We start from the raw sequence: 23,914 nt of genomic DNA, 5'->3' as shown, positions 1-23,914 counted from the left end.
GGCAGCCAGGCAGACAGGACTGATGAATAAGTAATGGACGGCGTCCGCCTCGTAATGTACACACGTGTGCACGCGCATACACACACACACACACACACACACACAAGCATGCATGCAAACCATAACCACAAACTGGTTCATGCACAGGAGAGAGAGAAAAAAATAGCAACTCTTATTTTTGTATCTTCTTCTGCTCTTGTCTTCCCCCTCCTCTCCACAGTGACAGGGGGGTGGTGGGAGAGGAGGGTTGCTTTTTTCATCCAGCTCCCCTGAGAACCCAGACCCGACTCCAAATATGTGAGATACTGTGTCGTTTATTATTGATTTAGGTTATTTATAATACACACTCTCCCTGCAACCCCCCCTTTACATCTCTCTCTTTCTCTGCCTCCCCATCTCATTCGTTAGTATCTCTGGGATTCTCAAAATACAGATACAAATATAAATCTAGAAAGTATTTCCATCTGAAACAAGCATTACCCTCTCTAAAATAACCCTTTTCCAATACCTTTCTCTGTCAAATAAAAACAGATTTAATGAATGCAGAGGATTTCTAATGACAGTCAGAACAAGCTAAGTTGACGCAGAATATGAGAGCCCACCGTTTCAGTACCCTCTCATGTCTTCATTTAATACTGCTATAAAACACTGCCGAAGTATAAAGAAAGTATTATATCGTGCCAAAAGCTTGTACTCTCTCCCTCGCATATTCTGCCACTTCTCTTACTTAGCCAACACATGGCAACAGACTCGAGGTTATTAAAAAATATTTTAAAAGGCTTAACAGATCAGCACAAGTACAGAGTCCTGAGCTATCAGCTATGTTATCGGTCAGCGTTTTCAGCTGTCTTTCGCCTGCTCTTGCATTGCTAACAAATGCTCTCGATTCCTTTAAATATGTCAACAATAAAACAAAACAAGAAACAATTAATTACAGGCAGAGCAGACTCATAATAAATAGGTAAACAGAACTCTTTGAATTCTCCGTTGTCACTTATGAAAAGAGGGACAAAACTAAAATAATTTATACTGTATTGCTTTTGCATGAGATGCCCCAATCAAATTTTACAGACATGAACACAAAAACAAGTAGAATAGGCAATACCAGTTGATCAGGAATATTAAAATGAAGAAGTGTTTGGAGCAATTAATGTTTGCTTGTGTGGGTCTATACTGTGTATTGTAGTCTCTTTATATGGAAAAGCAGAAAAAGCAAAAAAAAAAAAAAGCAAAAAGGAACCAATGTTGGGGCTGTAAACTAGTGACTTCTCTCTCTCTAACACACACACACACACACACACACACACACACACACACACGCACACGCAAACACACATGGATTTGGCTGAATGACAATAAACCCCACTGTAGTGAGGCAGCTGCAGTAGGCTACAGTATAACATCCCTAGAAGCAAGCTGCTGTAGACTCTTTGTTTATTAGTAGAGTTGTTGGATATGATGATATATACAGGGAAACAATGTCTCTGCCAGTAGAGATGTTGTAATGTCGTATCTACAGAGAGAACTATGACTTTAGCATCTCTGATTGCGTTAGGCCAGTGTTTTGGGCATGTGACCCTTAAAAAAAAAAGAGATCGCTTGTCAGTTCTTTGGATTTACTGTATTAGGCTATCATTGGCAATGTTGCAAATAAATAGGAAGGACTGCTCTCTGGCAATAATGATTTAACACAGTGGTTAAGTTTTTTTTGGGGGGTATTTAAAATATAAATAGCCACATCTGTTATTAACTATATTATTATAGTTTTATTAACTATATCACACTATATGTGTAGATCTCTATCATGATAGAGCCATGTCTTCTCATGTCATGACACCACAAACTGTGCGCACAAACAAATATGGTTAGTTTCTTTGAGTGTATTCAAATCTACGTTTTTTAGTCTGGTTGAATTAGACTCTGGGTTGTTCTATTTTCTTAGACAGGACTCATTTGAGCAATTCTGAACTCAGCAAGTACTCAGGTGCAGAACAGAACAGCTGTGAGACCCTTTAGAGGAAGTGGTCTTGTTGGATGTGGTTTGAATGTGATCCGATCCTCAAATTGACTCAACTATAAAGTGTACTCTGCAAAGTTTACGCTAAACGGCTTCCACAGCCAGGTGCACTTTTCCTACTGGGATGCAGAGTGAGTGAAATCAGCAGTTGTTAGTGGGAGAATGAATCAAGGTCTGAACAGGACTGGTAACCAGTAGACTGGCCTCGTGTTATTTGGGCAGACAGGACATTCTTCAGGACCTTCTTCCTGTGTTTTCTTTCAGACACATCAAAAGCAGAGCAAACATTCTCATATGGCTTTCAGAGGTGCATTTTTGTTCACCTGAATTTTTGTCTGTGTGAAAACAAACTAAACCAAGGGGAAAATGCGACAAGTTTACCAATGCATCCACTGATTCAGACCTGAGCAAACAAACTGTGAGCTGGAAAATGCCATCCCTCCGTCTCTTGCTTATGAGCACAACAAAGACCAAAGAGTAAACTTATACAGCTGTATAAATACACCTTTCATTTGATCTGTTTCATACCTGGCTAAAAAAATGATTTGCTGCTGAATGCTGCCGTACAAACCTACACGTGCATACACACACAAACACACAACAGAGTTCACACAATCCTCAGATCAAGCTTACCACATGCTACCCATCTGATCTAGTTGAGGTAACAAGCTCTACAAAAATAACCGTAACAAGAATCAGCTCCTAAGTGAGGAAGACCTCAAAATATCAAGGCATCAAAACAGCTTCTTAAAAACCAGACAAGGTAAGAAGAGGAGACGTGGCTGCCGTAGGGAGCTCCGTTCATTCATATTTTACACCCTCTCTTTCCGTCTCAATGGTAATGCCTTCCCAGTCTGTGTGGAGTGTTCAGCAGACAGAGAGCCATTAGCCATGCTAAACTGAACTTATGAGAGATGTCAGATTGCCACACTGCTGCCCGTGCACTTTAAATCACATGGGTCACAGGAATGCCCCTATGCGCTAAAGCTAGACCCACAAATTCTTTATGTTCAGAGGAGATTTTAGAAACCTACCTAAAATGGGCCCTGATCAATATTTCTTAGGAGTATAAAGAGACATGCAGGCAGTGAAGACGATGAGATATAAATGAGGACAACATCAAAAAGAAAGGTGAGCGCAGATATAAATCATGACAGAAAAAGATCAAGGATTCCAACTGTGAGAAAAAAAGCCTTGGATTTTGGCTTTTATTCAATTGCTTTCATTAAACAATGGTCTGCATTTGATGACACATCTACCTGTGAAGGCTTGTTATTGTGTTTATCAGTAATTGAAGAGGAGACAGTCTATTCTTGAACTTATTTTTCCGGTTATGCAAATGCCTTAGTCCCTTCTCAATTACTTCTTGGGAGTTCACCCCACTTAGAAAACTGGTCCGAACGATTGCAGACAAAAACATGGTCTATTTCTTCTCTTAAATGAGCTTGTGGTAAAACACAGTCTATCACTGACGACCATGCTGTAGCCATTAGGCTGTAATGAACTCCTCTTCCCGGACAGGGGAGGGCCAACCTCTGGTCATGGTGGTGTTGCTGGCCAGAAGCTAGCAAACCCCTTGCGAGCGCAAAGCAAAGGTCTGAACCCTGGAGTGGTCATCCATAATAGATAGCTTCCAGAGGACTCCTCTGGAATCATATGGTCCTGCAAGGGCTTTTAAAAGCCTTTACAAAACAAACCTCTGCATTAACAAGCGAGTTTAAGAGGAAGTGAAAGGGCAAAGCATGGCCAGAGTCAAATGAGCATAATATCCATCTGTCTATCTTAACATGTGCATGTAAACAGACACAATAAATTTACAAATTGCACAACTTAGGGATATTTAGCTTTAAGTACATACACTGAATCAATATGGTGTCACGCTAGCACCTCCAGGTACACAACTAGCAACCATTTTAAATTGTGGACAAATGTAGAGTCAGCAATCTTGTTTTCTTTAGTCATTTTCAGCCATAACTGTAATGTTTTTAGATATATAATCAAACACAGTGGTCCAACTTACAGTATCTGACATTTCTGCTGTGCTTACTTTATGTTCTGCGTTGCATTGCTAGCGTATTTGATAAACCAAATTTAGTGGCACAGAAGCGAAGCAAGTGCTACTGTATACGGGGCCGTAGCAAAACATATTTCAGCCATCTAAAAATACCCACCAAAAAACACACACACACACACACACACACACACACAAAAAATCAATATGGGTTGATGTAGTGTAGTGGTTACAGCACTCGTCTTCCATGCAGAAGGTCCAGTATTTGAATCCTGCTGGGGTTGACGTCAGCAAAGGCATGTGGTCGCAAGCGCGAGCTGGTCGCGGCAAATCAAACAGGATCAGCATTCACTCCGGAATCTGAGCCAAGTCCTCAAACTAGGGTGTGCCTCAAGCCCATTGTAGACGGGAGGTTCCAGATGTAAAAAACGGACTCATGGGTTTATATTTCGAATATTTTCAGCGCATTACCTTACATACTAATTGATCAAGGCAGCAGTACATCAGCACCTCCTGTGTTCTAAACTGACTGTTTTGTCAATGGAGTCCGCTGGCTTTGAGATAAAGGTTTCAGTTTCCTGTTGGAAAAGGCTCTCTGACGGCAAGGTAAAACGGCGAAAATAAATATCATTGATTTTTTTAGGTGGCTACTAACAAACCACTTCAGGCAGCGTTTTATGTATTTAATGTGTGGATTTTCTACCTGGAAGTTTTTCTAGACAAACATTGACATTCAGACAATAAGCTTGTTGGTTACAGTGACTGGTTTCTTTTCAGCACTTTACAGAATGACAATAGTCCACCTTCCCACATAAAATGGGCATTGGATAGTTGGACTTTTCAAACTAAAAATCTGACTGTAATAAAGATCTGCCACCAGTTGATTTAGTTGCTCAGGTATGGTTTATTATTCAAATCAAGCCTTCTGGTTTCAACCTAGGTGAAAATTAGCAAATTGGCCCTGACCCCTTGCAAAGCATCTGGACAGTGGTGACCTCTGAGGAAACTTAGACCCAAGGAGTCCAAAATATATAAAGCTATTGCACCATCCATTGTATATAGGTGAGGGTAGTACAAATACTTGCACTTGAAATGGCCATGTTATCTTATGATTTGGTCAGCAACCACGAGTGCAAGTAGTCAGTACATCAAGCCTTGAGCCCCAACTATTCCCTGTGGACAGCGGCATAAATGTTTCTGTGCCTCTTACGGTGTGACCAGGCGCATAAGGAAATATATTCCAAAACTGGAACTATTTGGTGTTAATTATTTTGGGGGTTCTTTGCCTTTAGATTCCACAGCTGAAAGTGTGCGAACAATTAATCCAAATGCTGATTATTTGGACTAACAGCAATAGCTAAAGCTTTGATAGCTGGATAAACAAAGACAAATTCAGACTAATAATAATATTTTTTGTAAACTGTATTAATTCCTTTTTGTCTCTATTCTTTGTTCATCTGTACTGTTTGAGAGTAAAACCTGACAACCTCTATCAAGAGATTTAGTATTCATTCAAACACAAGCTCACTCTCCAGACGTCTAGGTCTTAGAAAGCCAAGCCAGCCAGCCAACAAGGCAAAAACACACCAAGCCGTATGCAAAATTCATGACATGGTATCATGGTAAAATCTTTTTCCCTCTATAACATCCACATAAACACAAACTCTCTCTCTTTCACTCACACATAGTCCAACCTGCTATAGCTGTCAGGATAATGGCACTGATGCAGACAAAGTAGGTTAAGGCATTGCCTGTTCTGCTGGAAGACAAAAACAAGTCTGGCTCTGAGCGCTCTGCCATACTTTCTCAGACCCAAAATGTGAAGACTGTGCATGTGAGCGTGTGTGTGTGTGTGTCTCCCTTTAACAGGGTTGACATGAAGGCCACAACCTCAGGGTATGTCTGTAGATATAATTAGGCCTTGGTACACTATTTTGTATTCTCTTTATAACTCCAATCTTGCTCTCAGGATCAAACCTGATTTCACCTCTGATCTCTGGCAGCTTTAGGTTTGCTTTAGCATGCTGCCTTAAACCTACTGCATCAGTGCATTGTATGTGTGGTGATATTAAGCTTCCATATTTATTCCAAATGGGGAGCAAGTTATTCTAAAACTGTTGGGTAAAATAAAAAGACGATTACGATTCAGGCAGATGAGATGAAGCAAAGTGCAAGAGATTATATTTCAGTTCATCAGAAGTTCAAGAGAACCATTTGGAAACATCCCTTGGGCAATGACTTTGACATGGTTGTTAGTGTGTGTGTTCATGTGTGTGTGTGTGTGTGAGCCTGATAGTGGCTGAGCAGAAAAAGAAGCAGCTGCCCACCGACTCCTGCCTACACCAAACTGGCACCAGGCAGGGGAACCAATGCCAGGTCAGGGAGTATGTGGGGGTGGTAGAGGGGCTTTGGGGGCCCATCTGGGGAACTGGCATCGGGACCTGAGGGCCGTGTGGGCTCCCTGGTGAGCATGCGTATACAAAACAGGTTGTCTTCCATTAGGGAAAAGTGGCAAGTCAAGCAGGTGCTGATTGTGCCTGTCACTGGGACTAAAAATCACTACAAGATTATAGTGTTCTGAATCTTGAATTACATCTGACAGAAAAGTAGATAGTGGTTCTGCATTGATGACTAATGCGTAATGCTTCATTATACATACACTGAAATATAAGAACTTGTTGCACCTTAAGGGGAATAAGGGATTATTAGGTGATTTTATTGTAAGCCTTAGAATTTGTGCAGGAGCTTGGTGTCTGTGAATTGAACTGTTTAAAAATAACTTGATGTTTTTGACTCACCACAAATTCTACTTTTCCTAGGGAGAAGTCTCTCTTCCCCGTGAGATTTTGAGCATCAACTGCAGCAAAAGCAAAAAAGAGTAAAAGAGGAAAGAAAGCAAAGCCGATGATGATGAGGAGAAATTGAGGTCGCAACAGATCAAATGGTCTGCTTGCAAAACTCCCCAAATCATTGCGTTGGGCATGTTGCTTTACATCAACAGAGCAAACATACAAATATACAATGTCAGGATTAAGGTCAAGCATGCGGTCACACATGCACAAACACACGCGACTGCAAAACCCCCATGTTCCAGTGAGTGGGGAGGGAGGCAGCGGGGGTCTGGCCGACAGACAAGAGTCTCTGCGCGGTCATGGTGACCTACAGACGGGGTGTCCTCTGGAACACACCTCTCTCTGTCTCTGGCTTTTCAACACAAATCCTGCCCCCTATAAACTGCTTTTCCACTCTCTTCATGTATTCCACCTGTTATCTACAAATGCACACATCATACGGCAAGGAAAATATAGAGGTAGATTCAAGCAAGGGGGAAAAAAAGAGTGAGAGTGTCATCACGGTTCTGTCGTCTCAAAAGGTGTTGACCTTCACTGATCACTTTCTATATAATTACGAGATATTGGTGTGTCACAATATGCTGCTTCCTTTGAAGCTTTGCTGCTTCCTTTGAGGCTACAAACAGGAAACTGCTTAGGAAATACTGAACATACGGATAAACAGCAGAGACGTAGGGTAAGGTGCAGGTTAGATTATTTTGCTGTGATTCTAGGTCAATACGCAGATACTGTATAACAAAAGATGACTAATCACATGCTGCGCCAGTGGTTTGAAATGGTATACACTTCCTGTCTCCTAAGAAGGCTAGGTGTAGTCATCTCTCCCTTAGATCCCCACACCTTGTTTTTAAAGTGCTGTGAAGGCATTGTGGATGGATAAAAGCAGATTCAAAACAACAAAAACTTAATACAGTACAAATATAATGTTAGCATCTTATTTTGCTGCTTGTTTTTATCTGCTAGCTTAATATCTGATATAAACCAATTACAGGGCGAAAGAATCGGTCATAATCTGTGCCCACAGTCACTCCTCAAGTTGGAGTGACCACCATTAGTCTCCTAACAGGATGGGTGCAGTGGTGAAACCCACATGAAATGGATACCAAAAAAAAGGTTCTAAAGTGTGCCGTCTCATTTTTTTAACTGTCTCTGATCGATATTGTTATACCTGCACAACTGCTCTTTCATTTAAATACCTAATCAACCAATAATTTGGCAGCAAGTTCACTAAAGAAATTTTTCACCACTGGAAAGATGGTCTTTTCATAAAACTGAGCTGTCTGTGCAGCAGAAACATGCAAATACTTTCAAAATTGCCTCAGAGCCTGCTCAAAACGGTTTTGAGCTAGGACATTAGAAGGGAGATCTGGGTGCTGTTAAGATGGAGGGATGATTACCATAGTTGATTTACACATACTACCCACATTGTTATGACACAAAGCTGGCTGAAAATTGGCAAAGAATCCCTTTAATACAAGCATGTAGACATGTTCAAGAGGTTCAGGTGTTGTACTGACCAAAAATTTATGGTCATAGTCTACCCGTCTTCCAATGGCCCCTAATAACACACCATGTCACCTCATTGAAGAGGCTCTACAAACGTAATAATATGTTTAGTGTGCTCCAGTGGCCTTCCCAGTTGACAGACTTAATTCATCATTCTTTAATATACATGTGAATCAGAACTGCTGAGTCAGTGCAACAAAAATTTCAAGCTATTCTGGAGGCAAAAGGGAATCCTACCCTGTATAAGAAAGGTGTACGTAGTAAAGTGAACACAGAGTGTATATTCGGCTTAAGGTTCAGACTGAACATGTAAAATCAGAGGCCAAGTGAGCACAGAAATAGCAATCACACACAGAGAAATGAGAGAGGAGACTGGAGTAAAGTATAAGAGAGGGGTGGCGATGTGTGTGTGAGTGTGAAGGAGAAAGAGAGATGGAGATGCAGTGAGTGAGAATGAATTTGGCGTAGTCCAAAAATATGTTTCTCTCCACTTTTTTGTGACTTCCTTTCCAGAGTTTTGAAATGGTAATGAGTCTGCTGGTATTTGCATAATGTGCCTTTCCTCATCTCTCTTTTTCTACTCATCCAGTCCCTCTGCTCCTCAAATTGCTGTTCTCCTCCCGTCTCTCTCTTTCACCGTCTCCACCCCACCCCCCCACCCCCACCGCCACCACCATCCATTCATCGCATTTATTTTACCTACACCAACCTCTCCCTCCCCCTCTTTCAGGTTCTTAAGTGCTCATAGATAATTGACAACTCTACATAAAGATGCGCAGTTCAGTCAGAAAACAGAAGCCAGCCAACAGGTCTGCCACTTCCTGTGTGAACAGCTCTTCATCCTTCTTACTCAACTTGCTCGCTGCCTCACATTCTGCTAAGCCTTAATATCAGCGCTGTGCAGACAGAAAATGGACATGTGCAAAAAGCACTGAGGCTAAAAAAAAAAAAAAAAAAAAACAACTAAAAAAGACAACTGTCACGTTTTCTTGACAATTACCAACGATGCACACCAGGCCCCCCAGTGAAAGGAGACATAACGAAGCCCTTCTGTGAGCTACAAAACCACTTCTGGTCCAGATTATCTGTCACTTCAGCTCCGCTCCTCTATGTTCTCATTCTTTTCTTCCCAATTTGTCTTCCTCTCCCTACCCCCTCCTCCTTCCTCATCACTTCTCTCACCTTCCCCTCCCTCCTCCTCACTCCCTGCAGTGTCTGTGCTCTGACAGTTATGTGTGAGTGGAGCGTGGGCTGCTGCTAATTTGTGCAGAGTGGGAGAAAGCTGTTTTGGCTTGGGGAGAAAAGAGCCTAGTTTAGGCTTTATGCTGGGATGGACGGACAAACATGGCATGCAAACACACACAAACACACACATCCACACACATCAATACACGTTTGTCTAGTCTGTCATTTTTCTCTCCTTCTCCTAATGTCACGTGCGCATTCACAGATACAGATGCTCAGTCCCACATTCACATGGAAGTGTGGAAGTGACTCTGAAAGGTGCTGACTTCTGTTGCTCTTACAGTAGTTACCTCCTCGCAATTTAGTCATCCTGCTTAATATTCACCCAAAGCTGTCTCAGTCACCTAGCCTTCCTCATCATCCTCCTCCACCTCTCTCTTCCTCATTTCCAAAATTTCAAATGAGTCATTCACTCTGATTGATCAGCTTATTCTACTTTTTAACCCCAAACTTATCTGTAACAATAATACACACACACACACACACACACACAGACTGGGGACTTTAAGGTCACCAGAGCCGGCTGCCGCTGTTGCCGTCTCATTAGGTTCTGTGTTGAAATGGACTTCACAGCATAGGACAGACACACACGAGCGCACAGGAAGTGTTACTGTTGCTCTTGGCACCCAGTTAATTAATTCTAACACTTCTCATGAATGTGTTAATAGAGCATTGTACTGTTCTTATTCCAATAAAATGCTGTTGTCCTTTTTTTGGCAGGCATTTAAACAGTTAGTTATTATTAGGGCTGCACCAAACTCTGAATTTTTAAAGTCTAATTTAATTCAGCACTTCAGTGCAGTGATTTGACACACAGCACAGCGACCGGTGGATTGAACTTAACACCTGACCAACTAAACTCCAACCTAGATGCCTTGGCTGTTGCTATACATTGTGGAAATTTGTCTGCAGTTCTTCTAAGCATTATAAGTGCAAATGATACTAGAAAAAATATGCAGTGCAATTTCTCCATATGGTTGGCATTATTTTAATGACACTGACATTTAAACATCAGTGGGCAGTGAGCGAACACTTAGAATTAATTTGAAAGTTTGATAAAGTGTTAACTGTGTTATTTACAAAAGCAGAGAAACAACTTATAAAATCCATTCAGAAGCCACAGTTACACAAGAGCAAAAAAAAAAGGGTCATTGACTTTAAAGAACCATTCCTACTTATGATGCAGAACTTGCCTCAGTATAAATGGAAGTGATTATCAAATCTGTTTCTGAAATGCCAGTTGTACTGAAATGTAATAACCTGTCCGTACAGGGGAGGAGGAGTACATACGAGTGGGGTCTACTGGATGTGCATTCAACCAGCATTGGTTCCATTCATAATACATGGCTGTCACAGGTTAATCTTTCAAACAGAGATGGCTCTATAGGGCCGCTACAAAGTCCCTTCTTCATGCCACCTTTGTATTTTTACACAGAACCAAGCAGCGGCGGCTCCAGTGTGTTATTTATGCAGCATGCTGGCATCGGGGATCCAAAAGAGGCGTGACGGGCGTGACATGTAACACAACAGCAATGGCCTCTGGTGTGACATACAACATATGCATCAGCAGCACTTTATAAAAAACAACAATCGCATAACATGGCAACAACAAGCATTTACTGTCCCCGTTATATGTTAGCTGATCTACTCCTCTGCTCGAAAGGTAAGGAGCTCCCAGACCTCATTGTTTTCCTAGTTTGCAAAAAGACTGCTGTTCTTCTTCTTTGAGTTAGCCACTAACTGCTACTACTTGTTAAATTTCCTGGCGGTGGGTCGCACAAATAACACTTCCTCAAAACATCATGCCTGTGCTGCCCACAATCCCATTCTGCTTGCTGTCCCTATCATACAGACATTGTTTCAGCGTAGTTACTAACTCTGATGCCAGCTTAAAGCAACACTTACCTTTCTGGAAATTTTACGCTTCTCTTTGTTTAGGTTAAAATGCTATTAATAAGCTGATGGCACACTAAAATGTAAGTGAATTCCACCACTCCGACCAATCACTGCATTCGGACCAAATGCAATGATTGGCCGAGCGTCCTTTTTGTCTTACCCATGTGGAAGCCTCCAACTGACATAACGGCTCGCTTAAAACTCATCAGTCATCACTGACTTAGGTTGAGTTTTAAAACTCCAGGTTGCGTTTGACTGTCTTGGTTGTAACATTACACTCGCTCTCCTCTTCAGTGTATCAAGCGTTACCTTGCCAACGCCTACGTCTATCATAGACGTAATGAGGACGTAATGGAGGAGGCGGGAGTAGGCCTTAAGAGGGAGGTGGAGTTGCAGGAAAAGGGCGATGGGACTTTGGAGCGAGGCGCGAGTTGTGGATGTTCAAATTTTCTCTAAGTGCTGTGTGAAATGCAAGAAAGGTAAGAGTAGCTTTAAAGGCAAGACCGCTCTGCCCCCCATTCTGGGATTGTACCTTTATACATAATGGCAAGGCATCCTAACAGCGTGAATCCAGACTTAAATGTAGCTCGAACACTTTATCTACAAACCAGAGAACTGGAGTATATCATTATCAAACTAGTGCAGTGCCCGTTCAAAACATGCCTGTTCAGAACGGGCTGATTGCTTGGCCTTGGAATTGCTGCTTGCAGCTCATCCAAACAACTTCACACTTGATATTGTGCTTCCTTGGGTTCGGGAACAAAAGTATTTATTCTGAAAGTTACATTGCTGATGCTTGAAAAGTTTGAGTTTGCTTCAATGCAACATCTGGTCTCTCCTCCTCCATCAGTTCTTGAATGTACTGTAGCAAGAAACAATAAGCGAGCTGTACCCAGCATGCTGCAACAGTTCATAGGGGTCTCCTCTCAACACACTACACAGTGTGTACTTCTGGTGGTAGTAACGCACTACCAATAAATGTGTCCTGTGGATCTCAGGTGCTCACAATCGACACTGCACTTCGTTGGGTTAGGTCCTAAGCAATGCACCCGCTAAATGTCAAGTTGATCAGATGAACAATTGTCGACAAAATCAAAGGACAGACAGACAGACAGACAGACAGATTCCTTCTATTTTAGTTAAAATTAAGTTTCAGCTTTACTTTCATAGTCATTCACCCACACATTCTCTGTCTTTGTCTTTCTCTCACTCCCTGGTAAGGGATTGAATGAAATGACTTGTGAATGTAAATATCTTGCTTTATTAAAGAGGCCTTAGCACCAAAGGCAGGTGTTAAAGCTGGGCTCAACCGTGGTCTAAATTGGGTATAAGTGTGTAAGTGTACCAGTTTTTTTTTATGAAGTTACAATAAAATGCTGGTAGCAAAATGTTCCTCTATCTTTGCTTCAAAGCTTTCAAGAGGAATTTTAAAGTTATTGATGAACCCAGTCCAAAAACTGAATGTATTTTTTACCTACAGAAACATGGTCAATTTACGTAACCATGCTTTTTTTCCCCACATTTCTGAATAAATGACCTCAAAACTTAAACTCCAAAAAGGTTCAACACAAAAACAAAGTAACATTAAGAGGCTCCATTTGAATTAAACAAATCAGATAGAGTTATAATTCCACACATGCTGCATATGTTTGTATGTGTGTATACAGTTCATCTGGCTCTGTGCAGTTACATGTGTCACTGCTGCAAGCAAACGAGACATGCTATTACCAGGCTAAAGCTCCTGGTCTTGGCAACCATGACAGTGACATCACTGCCTCATCAGCATTTCCTACCCGCCACATGGGACAAACATACTGCTTGTGGGTTGATGACATGCTGATGTGGCGTGATCATCCCATGTTCCTGTCATCAAGAGCGTGAAGTTCCAACAAAATTTCTACTTTGATGTGCACTTTCTCGTACACGGGTGTGTGCCCTGGCATATGCGGTGCGACTTCTAAAAAGGAGTCGGCCACTGAATAATACATTGCCATGTGCTAAAAACAATGTGCGACGTCAGCTGGTGGAAAGGATTACGTGCTCAGCAGTAAATGATAAGTCTCCCCCGTAAACAAACACTGACAGAGTGTATTCTTGAGCCATACATTAGTCAGCTAAGGTAACCACGATATATCACCAAATCCCCAGTTGAGCATTGATGTCCTGTCATGACCCGTGGTGCATCACACAACAGTAAACCCAAAGATGTGACTGCATCAATCACTCAGAGTGTATATCTGAAGGCTCTGAGGAGGGAAGCACCAGAGTTTACTGCTGGTATAAATACCAAGTTACAGAAACAAGGAACACTGATCCAATCTGTTGAAAAGGAAAATCTAGGGAAAGTCGTTTTTCTGCTTTGACACAGCCCAATTGAAGCACGCACACACACACACACACACACACACACACACACACACACACACACACAGATAAACACACATAAATTTCCTACCGAAATGGTTGAGCGCAGCCGGTTTAAGGAGTTCCACGGGCTGCTCATTGCCGGTCAAGCCACCTGTCAGAGAACAGGAAAGCAGAGGGTAAATATGGTGCTCAGTATCAAAATCAGCAGCTGAATCGATTCAAACCATCAACATCCCTCCACAGCGCCCACAAAAGACAAGTACGAACAACTGGGCAAGGATATGGAGAAAACAATAGGATGAGGAGGAGTGGGAAATGAGAGGAAACAAGCAATAAAAAGTGACAAGAACAAAGCAGATGTGAGGAGCAAAAAACATTTTCAACTGAGAGAGCGAGACGGTGCTCGCTTACACATTACGAGCCAGTTTCCCCAACAAATCTTACCGCGAGGCTCAGTTTATAATCACTTAAACCTTGAAAAGTGGCTTACTGAAACACAACTAAAAAAAAAAAAATCTCAATTATGTCTTGACTGTGCAGTATTGGATTAAGACTAATTTCATCTTTGCTCGTCCATGTCAGTGAGAGTATTTGCACTTGCATTAAGATGCTTATGAAATTAGCAACGGATTACAAATTTCTCATAATTTGGTGAGATGGGAGGGAAACAAATGTACAGAACAACTAAAGATAATTGAAGCATTCATGAGCAGCATATCACAGGCTTAACATAAAGTGATCTGTATTTTGGGTTGCATGCTAATCTGTCTTCAGTGATAAAAAGCTGTTGGAAAGTCTGAGAAACTTGTTAAAAAAACAAGACATGAAGTGCGGTTCCCTTCTGCAGATGATTATAAAACCTGTAACAGAAATAGACCAGTGCTAAAATTCCTGAATGAGTTACCCATGCTTACCCTGGTAAGGAATACACTCGGACTCATGTTCCCTTCCCACCTATTCCAACTGCTGTCCTTGAATTCGTCACCAAAATGCATTCAAGAAGTCTTTACTACCAATCCCCACCATTTTGTAAATAACCTTTTGACAAATTGAATAACCATATTTCAAGAGAGAGGAAAGACACCCAAAGACAGTCTGTTTTACTGATTATCTCTTTGTTTCACTGGTGCCCTTTTTGTGTGCATTTTCAATAAAAGATTGTTGGAAATAATTTCATTTCTTTTTCTTTTATTTAACAAGCACTTTGTTGTATTTTAGCAGTATACTGAAAGCAGCAAAAAGGCAGAAAATAAGAAAAAAGTACAGTTCTTACTTACATGCATCATGTGGCATACATCACTTCCATTGAATCCGACACATACTATCACCCTACTTTGATATTAAAACAACTTCACTGACTTGTGGTTTCATTTCATGGGAAATAAACAGCGGGCCCTGGTCTTTGTTTGACCCATCAACCTGCCAGTCTGCCCGCCATATAGGGACTTTCTCGCTCTTTATGCTACGGTAGTTGCCGGCGACATTACAAACACCCACTGAGCATTATACCACCGCTAAAGGTGTCTCTGTGCATTGGTATCTGACGCCATATCTCTTAAAAAGAAGCAGTTTTGATGACTTAAGAAATAAGAATGGGCTGGGTTATTTATTGCAGGTATAGTCATGGCAATATTTAACCACATTGTCATATATTTTCCTTATATTGTGCATCCCTACTGACAGTCCATGCATAGCTGTATGGGACAGCATTTCATTTTTTTTTAAATATGCATTATGACGCCCTTACAAGTCTTACAGGTCTTTCATTATATTTGCCCACCTGCTGCTGCACATGTACTGTTGGCCTAAAAGAAAATAAATCCTCAGTCCACAGTTTTATAAAAAGGAAATTTGTTTCAATTAGCATTTGTTGTGCACTTTACACAATTATATATTCAAGGAGATGACAGTGCTGCTCACTTGTTAAATGTAGAGGAAATTTAAGCTCCCAGGATGCATTATGAGAAGCGTTTGATGCAATATTATTATTATTTATCTAATGCAACAGAATCATCAAGACTCTAATCCAATCAACTGGGGAGATCAGTGTCGATATCCAGCTGTATCCACCACATGCATGTGAACATCCAGAAACACAATTAAAGCTGAAAGTCAGCACCTCACAGCTGTTGTTTGTATTTCAAATCCAATGTAATGGAGCACAGCCAACTCAATGAAAAACTTATCAATATCCTAATACTATCTGTCTGCACTGTACACATCAACCAGACTATTATTAGCCTGCTGGTCTGAATTGAGAGAAGCCCGCTAACATACATTTGGAAGCCTTGTACAACACTGCCCACTATTCTCATGCCCTACGGTCTTGAATTCAAGCTCTTATGTTGACAGCATCTCTGCACTTATACAAACTTGTTGCTAAACTTCTGCTGCCACCTGCGAACAGCTCGGCTGAAATGATGTAATCACTCAGCCTACATCAGTTTATCCTTGAGATTGGCAGCTGGTGCGGATGGTGGGGTCAGTAATCCTGCAATTATCACCACTTTCACGAAGCAGACTTCCTTACCGTCACACATTTTAAACTGCCTATACTCAGTGGGTGTCAGCGCAGACACAGCAGGCTGCATTCAGAGTTCAGTTAAGGATGCGTGCTAGACAAGCAAATATTGTCTAAGTCTAAAACCGATAAACAACTTTCACAGAGACAGCGATACTTTCAAAATGAAAGTAACCATGACTGCGAATCGCTCATGCAAACATCAGAAATCTCCATCTCCATCATCCCAGAGCCAGTGGAGACAGACGCGGGGAAAGAAAACTTAATAGTGTGGTAGAAAGGAAAATGTGAGGGGAGACCATGTGCTGTGTCACACATGAACGAGCAGCAGCACATGACATACCCACAACACTATGAATTTTGTTTTTCTAGGTTGCTAGGCGCTATTTTCAGCCTAAGCAGACTGCTCCATGATTAATACATGACAGAGGGAGGGGCTGAATTAAATATTCATATCTTACACACACACACCAAATCCATATCCTTGAATTTCATATTCTAGGCAAAGCCTGCTTCCTTTGTTTCTTTAGGAAAAGTAGACGCAAACACACAAAACAAATCCTTATCTGCGGATGGTAAGAGAAGACGAACAGACAAACACTTTTTCTAGAAGAAGAGAAGAGGTTTTGTGATGACAGAGTAGTACGTGAAAGCTCAGTGTGTGTGTGTGTGTGTGTGTGTGTGTGTCAGTAGGGTGGCAGTGGCAGATGGCAGAAAGACGACACCAGAGCATGATAGGCGAGAGACAGGCCAAGCAATCACACACACACACAAAGGGAGAGTTGAAAGTCTAAGTGTTTTGCATTTTCCCTCTGTTGCACTTAATAAAAGCCACCTCCCCTATTTTTCATTTTGCTCTTTGGCTCCCACAAAACCCTACGCGAGAACTTGCCTCATGATGAATACAGAGAATAACAGATGAAGAAAGAGAGACAGAAAAACTGAGTTGTAGAAGTGCGTGCAAATGTGTAGGTGTGAGTAAGTGCGTGCGATAGATGTGTATATTTATCTCTATGTGAACAAAACTCACATCTCATGGAAACCAGGCAGGTTTAAAGGCTGTTCACCCGTGCCTGAGCAGACTATGACCTCTGACGCCTGGGGAGGAAGCCAGGTCAAGAGCTCTCTGCCTTAACACACGGTGATGAGAGAAAAATCTCCATGGAAACCACAACAAACAAATATGCAGAAAGGAGAGTGAAGGTCTCGCACAGGGAAGAAACAGTGTTCTTTTAAATCTCATTTTGCAATTATTAATACTGCCACTACATCTAAATAGGCTGTATGTATTATAATCTGACAGCAGTGTGTGATATATTTGCTTTTTGCCAGGGCCACTCTGCCAACGAAGTGCTGCGAAGCGCAGCGCACCGAAATTCTCGCACAAGCTCGTTTACATCAGACGCGCATTTCTCCACGCCGGTCGACAAATGCTTCTGCTCCCAGCTGTTGTCTCCGTCACATTTGGGGCTGTTTTTCCATCATGGGTATTCCTCTCTGTTTGCACGTGTGTGCCCCGGCCCTCTCTGTCTCTCTGTCTCTCTCTCTATTGTGTGTGTTAGTGGGTGTGGGTGTGTGTGTGTGTTCATCTCTCTCGCGCTCTGCTTAGATACCACTGACTAATATGTATATAAACACACACACATACAGTATATACATCGCATTTGTCAAACGGGGTGTTTTATTTTGAAATTTGTTTTATTCTGAAAATTGACCGGACGCTGTTGTTGTTCCTTTGTTTGACTTCCTGCCCGGCTTGACACATTTGCTCGCGGCTCGTGCAGAAAATAGACCAGACGCTGAAACGATCGCTGCAGCGCCGGCCACGGAGCTGCGCGACGCGGCCGGTGTGGATGACACAATTGGTTAACATGGGCGCCGAAAGGAAACTGGCTTCGCTTCTCGGCGCTTTGAGGCTATTCGCAGCACTTCCACGTCTGGTGTGGCCCTGGCGTTGTACAGCACGTAGGTAAAGACAAGCAGCCATGATGTTGTTCATATGTTGTCCTGCATGCATGGCGGCAACTTAATGCTGAATGGTCCCTGGTTAATAACTGGAGTAGCCGAGCTGAGAACCAAACATACGAACAGTGTAAAGAAAACATGGTGACACCTGAGGAGGTTATCATTTTAATTAGGGATGCGCAATATTGGATTTTTTGCCAATATCTGATATGCTGATGTTGACAACTTATTTGGCCGATAACCAATATTGATATACCAACTCTTTTCCCCACCTAATTTTAGTGATCACCAAGTCTCTTCTGTAGTGAAATTTATATCATATTATGCATGCATACTCTTATCACGATGGCCCACCAGCAGATGACAGAGACAGAGACATGAAATACAATGCTTTTCAATCTATATAATATTCATTAATTGTGCAAAATAAGAAAATGCATGTTGGTCGATTCTAATAGCTCATTTTAAAGCCAATATTGGCTGATGGCAATGACGTGCCAATGTTATCATGCATCCCTAACTCTAATGAGTCTATGGCAACAACAACAACAAAAACAGCAGCAGTAGCAACAACTTCTATCAGTTCCTCTTTATTAATTTTAGCCATGTTTGTCATTTGTCAGGAATCTGCTGATAGTTCATTCACATGCTTATTTGAGTCTTGAGGATGAGTAGCATTCATACTAATGCTCCATTTGAGCACTGCCCAAATTGTGAGCAGCTCTCATATTCAATATATGTTTTCAGTCATTAATCAAGCAAAAACTCCAAACTCTGAATTGTTTCAGGGTTTCAGATTTGAGTAGTTTTTCCTATTTGACATCAATGTGAATTTGGGATTTGGACCATTTGTCAACCAAAATGAGAAATCTATAGAAGTCAACTGGATGCCTGAGTATGGACAAGTCAATAGAAAAGAAATCAGCATCTATTCTAACAATCCACTGAATTATTAGTAACTCTGTCAATCAATCCAGCTGTTAAAATTTTCAGTTATTTTTATTGTTGAGTAGACCGGCTACTCTCCTAAGAATATTGTGTGAAATTAGTTCTGGACAAATCTAAATACTGATGTCCTGATGTCATCTGGGATCTTTGAATGTCTATAATGAATTTAATGGTGATCCATCCCATAGTTGCTGAGATTTCAAGCTGGACAGGAGTGGTGTACCATATGACCAACACTGCCATCCCGAGAGCTAGGCTGCTAACATGGCTAAAATTCCATTTTGGTTCCAGTTGGTTAATCAATGGCACACATCTGGACAACTATTTCGGTGATAGTATGCAATCACTGGTCTGGCTTTCCTGACTGGCTCCTGGTTTAATCCAGGATTGTCTCAGAGTTTGACTGAATAGCTGTCCTCTCTCCAGTACAGCTATTATCTGCTGTTACAGCAGCAACAACAGATAGAGGTTAAGAGTGACCAAACAAAGAGGTTCACTACCTCTTAAAGCTCATTCAGTGGTCCGACCTTTTGCTCTGCTTGTGCTGTTTTAAACTATTAGATGGAAAGAAGGGCACATAAAGTGGCATGGAGTTTTAGTGGGAAATCAAACCATAACAAGCGCTTTATCGTGGATATGGCACTTTTTCTATCACCAATTTTTTACACTACTAGAAACAAATGCTTGTTGTGCATTATAAGGTATGTAGCAATATGATATTATGTAAGTAAATAACGTCCTGCGGGGGGGTTACTGCTGTGCGGAGGTGTGTACAGCACAGCATAGTGGAGGACACCGTTACTTTTGAGAGTCATATGGACATTGATGGACACTTTAATGTGTTGACCCTTGTGACCTGTGCCATATGCATGCCCCTCAGCAACAGTTAAACATACTCCATCTCCCCAGTGACATGTAGGAAGCATGCATACATATGGCCTGTAAAAATACATGTACACAGAGAAAAAGTACGTGCATGCCTCCAAGCCCAGGAAGGAAAGTGATTTGCTCTTTTTACATGTGTCATATCCCATTTGTAAAAGCCTAGTTGTGTCGACAGACTTCCGTGTGGATAGACATACGTGATCACCACATGGAAAAGGAAGAGACGGAATGCCAAGTTACCGATGTCTGGCAAGAAGACAAGTTGGCTCAGAGGCTAGCAGGAAGCAGGAGTGCCTGCTTCAGTGGATACACACCCGGTGTACAATGGTGAGGAAAACCCTTCCATGATGCGAGAAAAGATACACATAGCACGCATGGCAATCATCAAACTTGTACAAAGAGACTCACAGTGCTCTTGAATGATTAAACAAAAGCACACACCTTTCCTCCCGCTACTGGAGACCATAAATGTGCTAAGTCACCTTGCTCAAAGCCACCTTTACCTCTGTCTGACTTACAATGCCCACAACCATGTGCCAGCCAAAGCAACCTGTCTAGTCCAATACAACTCAGTCTGGTGTATTCTGAGCCCTCGATATCAGCCTCAGAGCTCCCCCACCCTCGCCTCTGCCAACTATGCCATCCTGTCTGCTGAGGCTCCACCAAAATTGCCCTTCTGCTACAACCAAACTCTGAGCCAGTCTGAGAGTGTGCCAGCCACGCCAACCTGTCACCGTCACTCCAAACCACAAGATAACCTGCTGCCAAGCCAGCATATGAGGAGATTCATTCCAAAACGACATATCCATCATGAGATTGAAAGCTAAATTAACTACTTTTTTTACATGTTAATGTGCAAGTTTAATATTTGGTTAACAAAAATTGGATGCTATATCTCAACCTGGCAGATTCCTCGTGGAGATTTAACTTTCTTCTGAGGCCATACTTTTGAAATAATTTGTTTACATAATGATGATCATTCATAGGCATCATATAAAAAAACTCAACAATTCATGAGTGTGACAAGAATTCACCATAACCTGATTCTAGTTGTGGAGTTGTTTCCGTGTGCCCTTGAACATCCTAACAACATTGGTTGGCGCCAGGCTGTAAAATATGTCCCGCTGCCTTGTTAATAGCAGCAATTCAAGCTGCTACAAACACTGCCACATCCCTACACCGGGAGTCCACAGTAGAACTTAAGGAATGGATAACCTTGTTAGAACAAAACTTCCATTGCAGATTAAGGAATCGATTACACAGAAACACAGAAGACTAAAGTTGGCGTTTTGTAAATTGCTTTTAATGAGAATTATGCTTTTTGTTTGCTGTTATTTTGCTTTGAACTCTTCAACTTGAAAAAACTTAAAGGAGCTATATGTAAGAAATCTAAATCAAATAGTCGTAAAATCATCCTGTACAGCCAGAATATTCGCATTTAAAAAACATTTTGTACCGCTACACGTGTTTCTAGTCGGACTATGTTTACGAGCACAAGAGTTCAGCGAGCCACCGACGGACCGCCCTGCAGATTTACTATTGGTTCTGCAACGTAGGGAGTTTTTTAAACTCTGAAATTGTATCCGCCCATCTAAACACAAAATCAGGGAGAAAGACATCAGTCTTTAGTTAAGCAAAGCGTCTAAGTAGAGTCAGTAGAGTCTCAGCATCAGTTACAGTTACGACTGAGCTACAGCAGCACCGCAAGCAGCGTTAGCAGTGTCCCAGTACATAGCATTAGCAGCCGGCTCCTCCTCAGTTGTATCCCAGCAGCAACGTTAGCAGTGTCCCGGTACATAGCATTAGCAGCCGGCTCCTCCTCAGTTGTATCCCGGCAGCAGCGTTAGCAGTGTCCCGGTACATAGCATTAGTAGCTGGCTCCTCCTCAGCTGTATCCCAGCAGCAACGTTAGCAGTGTCCTGGTACAGAGCATTAGCAGCCGGCTCTTCCTCAGCTGTATCCCAGCAGCAGCGTTAGCAGCAGAGAAGCCGGACTTGCTCGAACAGTCCACTGGAAAACCGAAGATCAAGGACACGGTGATGCGGCCCTGCCACGGCAGCCGCCCGTGGGCAAACAAATCACTCTCCAACGTGCCGCTGTCCAGCAACCTCGAATCTGTAGGGGAGGGGGGGCGGACACGACTCGCGGCAGTATTTTTAATTTGAGTGCAGGAACTGTTTTGGCCACATTCTTACATACAGCGCCTTTAAACTCCGAGCGAAAAGCGCCCCACGTTATCCCTGCATTTTTCCCACTGTCCAATTGGATAATTCAAAAGGCAGGCCTTCTGTAGTGGTCACAACAACAAGTTCACAGTTGGTAAAAATGGCAGGGAAACTGGTGCTAGCAGTCGCTAAACCATTTTAGCTATGCTAGGCCTGACAACAGGCAGCAGGTTGTCAAACTGCCCCAGAGTCATCCTATAACATGCCTGGAAATGACCATCATCGAGGGGAAGCTCCTGGACCAACTGGTGGTACTCCCCATGATCCACCCTCTTTTTTAGGTTCTCATGTACCCACACAGATCTCTCTCTCTCTCTCTCTCTCTCTCTTTCCCTGTGCCCAGCAAACTATTTACTGACAGCCCCTTAACCTCAACCAGAGCTACAGCAAGTACCCTCTGCCTGAAGATTTTAGTAACTAGCTACAAATTACTGTGAAAATAAGTAGGTAGTTTTAGCTAGACAAAATAAATGGTAGATTGATAATACAGGAAGGCTAGGGTAAGGAGGTGATGGGGTGGTTGCCTGGAAACAGTAAAAAAGTGCAGCAAGCGTTTTTTTTTTGTTTGTTTTTTACTGGCGTTAATTAAATAAATTTTTTAAAAAAAATAAGCAGTGTGGTGCACCACACATTTTGCAACCTGAAGAGTGCTTTCTGTGTGATATGGGCCTAAGTTGCTAGAATCTGTCTATTTAGTTAATGTACCATCATTTTCACGGTTTGACCAAATGTATCAGCTGATATTAGCTTGCTGCAGATCTATTGCACTGGTGTACATGTGTGGAGATTACTGCAGGATAGAAATAAATGACAAAGTAGGTTTGAGGTCATTTAAAAACAGTGTAGCCATTGCATAATTTGTACACTAGCATACACTTACAACAATTCAAAACATCCTGATTAGTGTGCATCTTGGTCGTGATTCGGTACAGACAAGCAAAATCTGAAGGATCTGCTTCAGTATTATTGTTTCTGTTATGAGTTCATGTTTAAAAAAAATATATTAATATTGTTAGCTGTTGGGGTTTTTTTTTTACATCCAAAATAACAATGTCAGCTTCAAAAACCAAGCACTGGTCAGGCTATCATACAAGCAAGCAATTATATCCAAAAGTGGCTTTTTTTGCCTCTTAAAAGAAGGTTTTTCCTCGCAACTGTCAATGTGCTTGCTCTTGGTGGTAAAAAAAAAAAAAAAAAAAAAAAAGTATGGTCTTGACCTGCTCTCTACAGTATGCAAATTGTTCTGAGATAGCTTTTGTTATAATTTGGAAATGCATGAATAAAACTGACTTGACATGTATCTTCTCAAACATCTCACTCTACTGCATATGAATGAAATACAGAACAGCAAATCTGACTGTTTTCTAGTGCTTTGAAGTTAATTTGTCCACGTCTGTGTGCAGGATTAAACCCATGTATAACCTCACACCACCGCCTTGCTAAAAACCACTTGTTGGAGTTGCGGCCATGTTTACC

The 23,914-nt window shown here is 41.8% G+C and overlaps 1 protein-coding gene across 1 annotated transcript in view; it reads right to left on the bottom strand.

Annotated features, from left to right (window-relative positions):
• Positions 1–23,914, bottom strand: part of hdac4 (histone deacetylase 4) — a 132,736-nt gene that overhangs the window by 75,952 nt on the left and 32,870 nt on the right. Inside the window, exon 2 of the mRNA XM_033617908.2 lies at positions 13,983–14,045. Coding sequence (XP_033473799.1) covers positions 13,983–14,045 — 63 coding nt within the window. The remainder of the gene's footprint in view (positions 1–13,982; positions 14,046–23,914) is intronic.

The sequence above is a fragment of the Epinephelus lanceolatus genome, chromosome 14, assembly GCF_041903045.1.
Source record: "Epinephelus lanceolatus isolate andai-2023 chromosome 14, ASM4190304v1, whole genome shotgun sequence".
Taxonomy (NCBI): domain Eukaryota; kingdom Metazoa; phylum Chordata; class Actinopteri; order Perciformes; family Serranidae; genus Epinephelus; species Epinephelus lanceolatus.
This window is presented reverse-complemented; position numbering and strand designations above follow the sequence as displayed.